This window comes from Arachis duranensis, chromosome 1 (genome assembly GCF_000817695.3).
Source record: "Arachis duranensis cultivar V14167 chromosome 1, aradu.V14167.gnm2.J7QH, whole genome shotgun sequence".
NCBI classification, from domain to species: Eukaryota; Viridiplantae; Streptophyta; class Magnoliopsida; order Fabales; family Fabaceae; genus Arachis; species Arachis duranensis.
This window is the reverse complement of record NC_029772.3, coordinates 102,666,524-102,677,722: the sequence shown is the minus strand read 5'-3', so window position 1 is coordinate 102,677,722 and position 11,199 is coordinate 102,666,524. Positions and strand designations below refer to the sequence as shown.

At 37.7% G+C, this 11,199-nt stretch overlaps 3 protein-coding genes across 4 annotated transcripts; 2 read left to right on the top strand and 1 right to left on the bottom strand.

Annotated features, from left to right (window-relative positions):
• The first annotated feature begins 327 nt into the window (after window positions 1-327).
• On the top strand, window positions 328-2,049 carry LOC107469048 (E3 ubiquitin-protein ligase CIP8-like). The gene has a single exon (XM_016088443.3). The coding sequence runs from the start codon at window positions 476-478 to the stop codon at window positions 1,778-1,780; it is 1,305 nt and encodes a 434-aa protein (XP_015943929.1). The 5' UTR covers window positions 328-475; the 3' UTR covers window positions 1,781-2,049.
• Window positions 2,050-3,979: 1,930 nt separating this feature from the next.
• Window positions 3,980-4,618, top strand: LOC127740668 (bZIP transcription factor 53-like). The gene has a single exon (XM_052252029.1). It carries the CDS (start codon window positions 3,980-3,982, stop codon window positions 4,616-4,618), a length of 639 nt encoding a protein of 212 aa, XP_052107989.1.
• Window positions 4,619-4,952: 334 nt separating this feature from the next.
• LOC107469056 (serine protease SPPA, chloroplastic) lies at window positions 4,953-11,044 on the bottom strand. Of its 2 annotated transcripts, XM_016088451.3 has the most exons (13): window positions 10,672-11,042; window positions 10,405-10,588; window positions 10,116-10,253; window positions 9,861-10,028; window positions 9,672-9,775; window positions 9,292-9,359; window positions 8,302-8,468; window positions 7,223-7,292; window positions 6,717-6,871; window positions 5,945-6,050; window positions 5,756-5,843; window positions 5,526-5,669; window positions 4,953-5,431 (listed from the first exon to the last, which is right to left on the bottom strand). In XM_016088451.3, exons 1-13 carry the CDS (start codon window positions 10,999-11,001, stop codon window positions 5,246-5,248), a joined length of 1,908 nt encoding a protein of 635 aa, XP_015943937.1. In that variant the 5' UTR covers window positions 11,002-11,042; the 3' UTR covers window positions 4,953-5,245. The 2 variants fall into 2 exon arrangements, with proteins under 2 accessions (XP_015943937.1, XP_020984038.1); XM_021128379.2 differs by lacking the exon at window positions 4,953-5,431 and having other exon boundaries at window positions 5,567-5,683; window positions 10,672-11,044.
• Between the last annotated feature and the right edge of the window lie 155 nt (window positions 11,045-11,199).

Below are 11,199 nucleotides of genomic sequence, written 5' to 3'. Positions count from 1 at the left end.
TATTAAAATTAAACTTTTTTTAAGTAAAATAATTAAAATTTTGGCAGGGAATAAATCTTAATATCCTAGTATGGGCAAGAAAATTCTCCCACCTCTTGGAAAATATTTAAAAAAATCGTTACATATATCATATGGCAAACAAAATTGGTATAATCATGATATGATTATGAATGTTAGAATGGAACAAACTTTTGCTGTTAGATCTGAGTCAAACTTTAATAAACGAAAGCATATTTTAAGGAAAAAATAGGAATACTATTTTTGGAACGTGTGCGTAAAGAGAGCAATAAAAGGTGTTCTTCCCCTCATACACCAAAGATCAAAGATAAAAAATAAAAAAAGAATAAAGGGGCACTTCCGTCACTTCACCTTCACCTTCACCACAATACAAACACAACCCACAGTTTTTCCTTCTTCACACACACAAAAAAAAAAAGAAAACTTTTTAGCACTCTTCAAGTTTTTCGATCCATCAATGGCAGATGTAACGTACCTTCTCCACCATCACCACCCTGAACACGACGACGACCCTCACCAAACGCTAACCCTACCACCCTACTGGTCTCCTCACGATTTCGATTTCTACGCCTCCGATCCCGAATTCCCCCAACAACCGCATAACAACCACCACCACCACCACCACCACCATCGCCACCACCACTTTCCCCAATCTGGTTCGTCCTCCATTCTCGACCGAGAGAATCAGGTCAATTTCGTTATGGATTTATTCCAGCAGCGTGTTGAGCAGTCACAGGTCATGGGACACCCTTTAAACGACGCCGTTTTCGGGAGCAGCGATTTTGGGATTGAAATGGACGCTTTTACCCTTGATTTAGGGTTCCCTTCTGACAGGGACTCCCACCACCGCGCCAATGCCGCTGGAGGGGATTCTTCCGCCGGTGGTGTCGTTGTCGTCGACGATGACGATTTCTTCTTCGGGAGGAGGGTTTCGGGGTCCGAATCCGGCGACGCGGCGGCGTTCGAGAACTGCGTGAGCCTCCTAGGGTTCGGATCGGACTCCGACGAGGAAGAAGACAACGGCGTTCTCCGAATCTGCGTGCATTCCGACGAAGAGTACACTTTGCACGACGAAAACGACGACGTTTCGAGTATTCCTCTGTGCTGGGACTCGCTGCAGTTGGAAGATAACAGAGAGAACAACGACGATTTCGAGTGGGAGGAGGTTGATGGAAGGGTCGACGAGAGGGAAGTTCTAAGCATGCTCACCGTCGAAGACGATAGATCCGGCTCGGTGTCCGTTTCGCCGATCACCGGAATCGAAGAAGCCGAAGAAGAAGAGGTTAACGTTTTTAGGGTTGGAGGAATGGAGAATTTGGAATGGGAAGTGCTTCTGAATGCAAACAATTTGGACACAATCACGAGCCCGGATTTGGATCACGATTCCGAACCCTATTTTGGTGATCACGATGATTATATTTACACTGCAGAGTATGAAATGATGTTTGGCCAATTCGCCGATAATGATAATCCATTGAACGGTAGGCCTCCGGCTTCGGCTTCCGTCGTCCGGAGCCTGCCGTCAGTGGTGGTAACAAAGGATGACGTGGAAGGGAACAATGCGCTCTGTGCTGTTTGCAAGGATGAGTTTTGTGTTGGGGAGAGTGTAAAGGTGTTGCCTTGTTCCCATCGTTATCATGGTGACTGCATTCTGCCATGGTTGGGGATTAGGAACACTTGCCCCGTCTGCCGCCATGAGTTCCCCACTGATGATGCTGATTATGAACGTAGGAGGCTGCACAGATCTGGCCAGAGGATTTGATCATTGCTTGATGAAAATGGATCAGATTCGCCTCCAGAGTTTGATGAGAATTTTAGGTTAAGGGTATATATTATTTTTTTTTATATTTTTGGACATGTGCTGGTAATTTTGTTCTGATTTTCACAATGGAGGTTTGAGGTTTTGATTATAAGAATGTTTACTCACTACCCTTCTAATTGTACCATGGATACATTATAGAAATTAATCAACTTTCCAAAATGTAAATGATTGTAACGATTATTTATTTATTTATTTATTTTTTCGCTGAATTTTTAGATGCTTGTTGATTTCTGTTCTGTGGAATTCTTCTTCATATGCATGTTAGAACAATGTGAAGTGCGAGCAAGATCATCCTCTTTGATATATAAGTTGAGTGACTGAAAAGCTCTAATTGGTTGCAAGTTGTAACTGTGAGAGTTCTCTACCAATCTTGGAAGAGAATGGGGGAAGCTTTTCTGTGATCATGATTCAGGAATTTCACTTATTTATGTCGATTCTGGCATTGACCAACTTTTTCTTTGGAATGTTTTAAGCTCTCTGTTTCTTTTCTGTTTTGTTCTTTTGAGTTGCTTTATATGTATTGCAAGTCCTTTTTCTGATTGGTGTGTTTTTTAGGACTGTTGCCATGGTAGTAAATTTTGACAAGCAGATATCAGTTATGTGGCGTCCTTAATGCTAAGTTTACATTCTTGTTGGAGTTGCTTGAAATCTAATATTCTGGAAAAAAGATAACAAGGGTTGACAGCAGTGGTAAGTGAGTCTTGGAGAAGGTAATGAATGGTAAGAAAGGTCTCTTAGTCCTAACAATTTTCAGAGGTAGAAACACTTTAAAGAACATAAAACATAGAGATATATCACTTTCTTAGTAGAGTGCCTACACTGCAATGTTAGAATGGTGTGTATGGTTGCAGTTGTGCACGATTTAGTTAGTTAGTTGAAAGCCTTGGAGATTCAGTTATGCTTTTCCTTTGTTTCACAAACTATTCTTTTTCAAATGTGGCGCATTTTGCAGCTTTTTCATGTGTATCGCAGATAATGTTGTCTTTGACTCTATTAACTTGTGTAACCCTAGGACATATTTAAGCCTTGCCTTCATTTACAACCCTACAATGCTTCCTTGTTCTGTAGATTCTGTATCACACAAGAGAACAAGACTAAATGATTAGAGTTACTGCTACCTACCCTAAAAATTGATTCAGTTCATTATTTTCAAGTGAAGTGCTAGTGAATTTACTTTGGATGAGATTCCTTATCATACCCGTTATTAGAATCATTGTTAACATCAGTACTATGTTGAAGAAAGCACCTATTGAAAAGGCAAGGCAAATTAAATGTATAACCTTTGGCATATTAAATTTAATGCATGCAAGTTATTATCTCACTGTCATAGCCCACCATGCAAAAATGGTACTTTATGACGAAGAATCCTTAGAAGACATTGCCAGGAATGCAAATTACTTGCCTTCCCTTCCCCTTAATATCTGTCATGTTGCTTAATATAGAACCTGAAATTACTCTGGATAGCATTTTCATTTTTGTATTATATCCTTAAATATCAGTGGTTCAATTAAATCTCTGGGGTTAAGTAAATTTTTTGCTTCAGTTTGGTTTTGGGTTGAATACAAGTTAACTCGAAGTGTATTTATAGCACATTCTCATTTATCTTTGGGTAGAATTCCATAATCATGATTAAATATTGAAAGAGAATTGCAGAAACATTGTCACAGAGCCAGCATTTTTTCTGAATTAGGTATGCGGCTATGCACTCATATATGGCTTTGGTTTTGTAGTGTTACTGAAATTGTTACTTTCTACCTTGTTTTTAGGCATACTTTGTCAGAGTTTCTTTTAGTGCCCTCCCAGCTAGTAAACCATCTCAATTTTAAGTTTTCTTGTATCTCAATGTCAATTATTACCAAACCATTTGTAGAACATTGATTATCTAACCATTATTTTGTTATTAATCTTGATCATATTTGCTTTCTTAACTTTCCAAGTATGTAGAACCAAGATGATATACGGCACTAGACATATCCAAAAATGCATCAGCAGACATTCAATGCCAATAAAACTTTTATCTACTTTTGCTCTTGCATTAAGTATCTCATCTATATAACATCTAAGCCTATTTCCTTCTGCTTTCTCTATCTCTCTATCTGTGTCTATGACTGTTTCTTCATCCTCATGAAAATTGGTGATATGGAAGGCGATGATGCCGAGCAAGTCCATTCTGGAATACCTTATGTTACCTTACCACACTATCTGCACTATCCTTCCCAAAACCAGAAACCTATGTTGACCTCAAGCTTCTCAAACATGGAATTTGGAGAAGACCACCATGCTTTGAAACATTTGGATCCTTCTCATGGTTTAGATCATCTTCCTTTGTGCTACTCCCAACTTCAGCTTCCTGTTAATAATAGCAACAATCCAATTCATATCCCTGTTCATAAGTCCTCCCCAACAAACACACCATCCAACAGAAACAACAATTCCGACGAAGCAAAGGCTGTCCTTGATGACCGAAAGAAAAAGAGGATGTTCTCCAACAGGGAGTTGGCTCGCAGGTCACGGATGCGAAAGAAGCAACAGATCGAAGTCCTTCAGTACCATGTTGAGCATCTTCAGACTTTGAACCATCAGCTGTCCCAAAAAATCATTTACTTCTTGGAATGTAACCAACAGAATGCTCAACTTAAAGAGAAGGTTTCTTCTCTTAAAGTAGCCCTCTCTGACTTGTTAGTTCCTGTTGGACATGCTACTGACCAACCTCAACACATCCCTGGCGGCTTCCTCTCCAAGCCTTCGACTCAAACAATTGCTAGCTCTGGAGCATAACATTTCTGATCCAAAGGTTGTGAGGTAGAGAGGTACACATTTAGTCTACAAGAACACCTATTTTGTTATTTATATTAATATCTTTGGTAATTCATTGAACTTTTGTGGTCAATTTCAGTGATGCAATTCAAGAAATCTAGCTTGGAAGAAAATTATGAACTTAAATAATAGGGATACTTTGTTAGTAGCTCCGAGAGTCCGAGCTCAAAACTAATGTCCTGTAATTTGTTTTTTAATTAGATACTGTACTGTACTAGGGGCAAGACTTTGCTTAGAGTGAATATTGCAGTTCTCTCTGTTTTATACTAACTTGACCTCTCCCAAACCGAAAAAAGAGAGAAAAAGTGCACTAGTCAACATATAAAATAGCTTCGGTTCATTTCTATGGAATGCGAATCTTAGAAGGTAACATATTCAGTGATAGAGAGTGAAATTCTATCACCTGGGATGAACCTAAGAATCTCTCATGTTTATTGACCCCTATATGCTTACATTTCCAGTGTAAACGGCAAACTGAATGAAAACTTTATTTGAAAAAAAAAAAAAGAAGGAAAACCATTGGTAAGAATTATCGTGGCTACAAGGAATTCAGGCAATTTTTCATGAATGGCAAAATGCAGTTGAGGTTTAGATGTCCGAATTTCTGAAACATGATTCAATGATTCCATCCATCCGCGCTTGAACTCCATTAGAAAATGTCGAGTCCTGTGACAATTCCTTTAACGTTGTGTCTACCTCAACGATAGAACCACCTAGACTTCTCAAAATCTCGGGTAGAGAAGGGGTGGGTCTTGAGAGCTCCACAACAGTAACCTGCCATATGGCTCATGCATAACAACCATGAGGAACATGAAATTCTAAGAACACAACATTCTAACTGCTAAAATAAAGGTATTCACAAACCAACCTGTCTGTCGTTAGGTATATTGGCCATTGATTTAGCTATGGAAATGGCTTGAGAAAGGCCACCGACAGCATCAACTAAACCATGTGAAGCTGCATCCTTGCCCATCCAAATCCTCCCCTGCGCAACCTCTTCCATCTTTTCTACCTAGTGGATAGTAGCTGTAAGCTTGTAACTTAGATAAACAATGAGGATGAACAGAAAGGAATGAAATTAACTTATCAAGAACATACTGTCATTGATCGCGAAAGAGCTGCCTTGTCACGAAACTGTTTATAAATGCGTTGTGCAGACTTTGCAAATAACTCTGCTTCATGTGGCCTGTACTCCAGAAAATGGACGGTAAAGAGAAAGAAATAATCATATTTGTATATACTAGAGGATAGAGACAGTAAGATCTTAATATGAACAAAAACTATTACCGAAAAGAACGCTGCTCAGCAGCAAGGAGTTCAGCGTATCTTCCCCTTGATATGATTTCTTTGTTGAAGCCAATCATCTCATACAATTTCCCCAGGTTAAATTTTGCTACAAAAAGAAATTTTATCCCATCAATATAACAGATTACAATATCCAAGAATATATAGAGCTCAAGTTCATAACTTTAAATTGTATTTTAATCCCTCATTTATGCCACAGTTGAAATGACTTCATTTTTCTCATCTTCAGTTTCCTTTGACGTAAAACTGATGATGAAATGGTAATGATGTATAACATCTATTTCATCTCATGTCAATGCATTACGAGGCAATCTTGCACCTGTACTTGGGGCATATTCGTAATTGGAAATGTGTTATCCTTTGAATGCAAATTCATCCTATATAGACTGTGTATACAAAATTATTGATCAGAGTTTCCTCAAAATGGAGAGTTAACAGAAATCAGTTCTCTGTGAAGTCATGCATATCTCTTACTAAGGTTGGTTGGGAGAAATTTCAACAAAAGGAAAACTAGATACCCAATGACTATAATCAGCAAGGAATATTTAGTGATACCTAATGAGTCTACCTCAAAATAATAGACGAATTTAGCTTGGTGTCTGGACAAATGTTTAAAAGTGAGCAAATATCAAGGATTTAATGCAGATATAGATGAGATCGGCTGATTTGAATTACATACACCAGCACAGGTATGTTGATTTGTAATAAATCTACATTATCCCTTCTCCATCCTCAAACTGACACTCAAGCTCACCTGTAACCACTCCAATTGAACCAGTTAAGGTAAGACTTTCAGCAACAATTGCCCTTGCTCCCATTGCCGTGTAGTACCCTCCACTTGCTGCAATATCAGACATTGAAGCAATGACTGGTTTTGAGGCTGCCAGAAGCCTGATTTCTCTCCACATCCTGCAGATCATGACACTAAAATATATTAACTGAACAAAGAGAACTCGCCAAAACTCAGCATCAAATTCACTACAAATATAACAGATTTATGTCAAATTTAACTAAAACAACGGCTTCACTTGATCCATATAGCGTCAAGACATGGTTACTATTGTTGTCATTATATTGAAGCTATGTTAATGCACAATAAAGAAGCAGCTGCTGCTAACATAAAGGACAAATCAATGTAAAACACGCTTCCCTAAAGCATTAATGCCATGTTACAGACCCATCCTAGATGTATCTGACCAGTCATTTCTTGAATTTCATATTCACAGTTCCTTTTTGGGATGGGAATTCACCAGCACTTACATATCAGAAGCAAGAGCATCACCTCCCGGACTATCAATTCGGATAATCACAGCCTTAAATTGTTTTGATTCTGAGAAGAAAAGCAAGTTAGTATGACTGGTGCAAACTATGGTGTCGATTCAACAAGTGAAATGAAATAAAGCATAGTAACAGTGTCAAATTTCAAGGTTTGGCAAACAGCATTATGGATGAATAATGAAAACCAATGTTCTAAAAGCTATGATGCACGGACACTGATAAATATTTTTTAGATAAATTGTAATGATATTTTGACATTTTATTGATATTAAAATATAAATTAATTTTTTAATTATTTTTAATGTCTTATTTTAATTATATCAAGTATTTAAATTTTTTTTTGTTTTAATAAATAATAATATATATTATATCTAAATTTATTTCAAAAATATATGTTAAGAATAAAACTGGACATGCTGACACGTGTGTCTAAGTGTGTCCGGAGAAAAATTTTTTATTTTTTATTAAGATACGGTTAGACATAGCAAACACGCGTGTCGGACGAGTGTCGGTGAATGTTGTGTCCAAAATTTGTCCCACACACGGACACGACAACTCAGCGAATTGTCCGTGATTCATAGTCTAAAAGTATGTATGAGTTTGATTTCAGTTTATTTAAACACTTAACAGAATTATGCCCCCAGCTCCCCACTGCTTACATCTTGGAACACTAGCATGAACAACTCTACAAGCCATGAGTTTATTTGTTCTCTTAGATTTCCTCTAGTGGACAGATCTCTCTCTGTCAAAATTACACATCGATTAATTTTATTTGTAATCCCTTGGCCCGTTCTTGTAACTTCCTTACTTTTTTTGAATTTATACCTCATAGTCTTCGAGTCAGCCAAATCTCAGGCAAATAGCTCGTCGAAAAGCCATTATAGTGAAAACTGCGACTAACATAACAGACTCTACTCAAACAGAGATAACCATGATACTACAATCATGAAAACTATCATAATTGAGGTAAATAGCTTAATAGCATTACAAGAATTATATTAATTTCGAGACGGTCCTGCTTGGAATTTAAAGGTAAATTTATAAAAAAAAATCAAGTATACCTCTGACTTTGCGAATCTTCTCAATGATCTTCTCTGCAATGACACCTGAGGAACGAACACCTGATGAACTATCACCACCGCGGATGAGCCCTGTGGCTCTGATTATGGCTATCAAATCTTTACCACCAGATACTCCAAGAGTCCATTTCCTGACTAAAGAGTATTTTCTGCATTAAATTGAAGAAACAAATTACAATTTCATACAGTTAATGAGTCGCTTGCCAGTCTGATTATTCATAATAGAAGTCTGATAGGAAACAGGAAGCCATAGTAAGTGAGACAAGTTAATAAGAACTGTATTGTACACAAATAAATGTGTCTCAACTCTCAATACATGAGAACTAATTTTCCACTTGTCTTGGGGAAAATATGAATTCTACTAAAACAAAAAATGTCAACATTACATAAAATCTCAGACCTCAGAAGATCGTAAGCTTGTCTAACAGCCAGGTTAAAATGTTAAAATAGTTACAAGCCAACAAGGGATTAGTCACTGTGTTCAATGGTGGATATCCCAGTCGTGAACAAAAAAAAAAAACTGATGTAGTAGTAAGTAATTCTGTTATCTCAAGTAATTTTATGTAACCAGAGGGCAGGGAGATATGCAGCCACAGGGTTAATCCCCAATCAGGGGGCAAGGAGTGAAGATAAAAGGAACACCATTGACAAAAGAAAAACTACTGGGTAGGGATTTAGCTCTTTTGCGGCGTGAAGATTTGTAAAGTAAGAAAACGAGAGTATAATCACCCTTGGATTATTTACTCTGACCCACACATATTTGAAGTTAGTGATCCTTCTTATTCTTCAAATCTCCGTACTTTAGAGAGGGAAAATCCATTAGATACAGCTATAGAGGTATATATGTATATAAATGGTATCATATTTCTAATGAGGTTATGGGTGTTGAGATATTTCTAATACCATGAGGAATTAAAAACATTCAATATAAACTAGAGTACATTCTTTCAGGCACTAGAAAACATATTTTACCTGTAATCAACCATAGGTAGATTTTTATTAATTTTCACTCCTAGTCTCTTCCTTAACTTGGCCATAATCTGCAAAACATGTAATGTTTCTTATTCTTTTAACCTCCCCTTGATTGTATCTCTCAAAACAATTTGTCAACCTATATAAGTTAACGAGCATACATGAATAGTGTGGGAACCACAAATTAGTTGATTGAAGAAGCAAATAAAAGCAACATACTCTACATTCTACAGGAGCAGCACAAAGCTCTGACTACTTTCGTTCAGATTTCTATAGACAACTAACCATCAGAGATGCTATCTTACTCTCTCATTAATCACGACTTACGACAGTACTGAAAGGTGTAATTTGACATATTACACTAGAGTGCAGTTAAGTACCTCATCCTCATAGATTACGTCTGATATGTAGCCCTTTTCCTTCAGTCTGTCCACATCATACACACCTTCATTTATGAAGTTCTCAATATCTTCTCTTTTCTTCCCTGTATGAAATATGTAAAGCTCGTAAGTTGATTTATCGATCCAAGGTCGAACTACACATGACATCAAATGCAAATGCAAATTCACCTTTAGCAGAAGACACTTTATCCAGCCAATTTGTATAGATATTGTCAAGCAATTGGTTCAGCACCTCAGAACTCTCTTCAGTCATTGATCTATGAGTAAGGTTATCTCCTGATTTGTATTTGCCAATCCTTTCCAAATGAGGCTCAATTCCTAGGTTATCTAAAATACCTGAAAAAATATATATATCAGTTTTAGGTTAAGTATATTGATAAAAAAAACTTAAAATTCAAAAGCATGTAGCAATATGATACTTACCTCTGAAGAAAGGTGCTTGAATGGCCAATCCATACAAAGAAACATAGGCACTTGGAGGAGCATATATCTCTTCACATGCAGACGCAAGGTAATACTCCTTTTCTCGACATGAAGGGACAAACGCCACAACAAATTTTCCTACCAACCATAACCATAAGTAGCAAAGACCGACACCACTCAATATATATATATACACTCAAAAAATCACAATATAATATAAACTTGAGTTGCATCGCATCAGAGATCCATAATTGTAACGCAAATCTACTTGGCACTGTCGTTTGTTTACCTGATTTTCTGAAATCAAATATGTGACGTCGAATTTCATCGAGTTTAGCCCAGCCGCAGCTCAGAGGATCAATACGGAGGTAGATGCCGGCGATCCGAGGATCATAAGCTGCTTTGAAGAAATTTTCACAAATCTGAGGCAGAGACAGTGCTCGAGAGTACCTACTCTGCAGCTGTTCCGTTATCTGAAAAATATAAAAAAAAAACGCGCCTAAAAAAACTATTTCTCAAAAAACGAGAAAACGGTTAGAGCCGTTAGAGAGAGAACCCGGCCGCGCAGCTTGACGGAGTAGAGGGAGCCGTATTGGACACGCTCCCAGGGAAAGGCGAGTAGAATCTTAAGCTTGACGAGTTGCTTGTTCCATCCAGTAACTGGCTCGAACTTATCATCATCCTTAGCAGCTGATACGGCGCCGTTTTCTGGCCGTGGTTGACTTGAATAGGAAAACGAAGAACGAGTGAGGAGGAAGCGCCACCGGAATTCAATCGGAGTAGTTGCAGTTGAAGTTGAGCTGAAGCGCTGAATGGCGGAGTAAGAGCGCGTGTGTGAGCGCGTGAACGTGTAACTGTGTTGAAGGACATTCTTCCACTTCCACATTTCTCTGCGTCTTCGTTGAGTTTCCTTTGCATCATTGCATGCCACGCTTATAACCACTTTCCTCTCCACTTGTCGCTTCCTCCTCCATGCCACTATTTTCTCTTTTTAATCAATTTAGAAAGATATTCCTTTCAACAAAAAAAATATTAGAACGTCATTAAAATTTATTTTTTTATTATCAATTATATTTAAAAATAT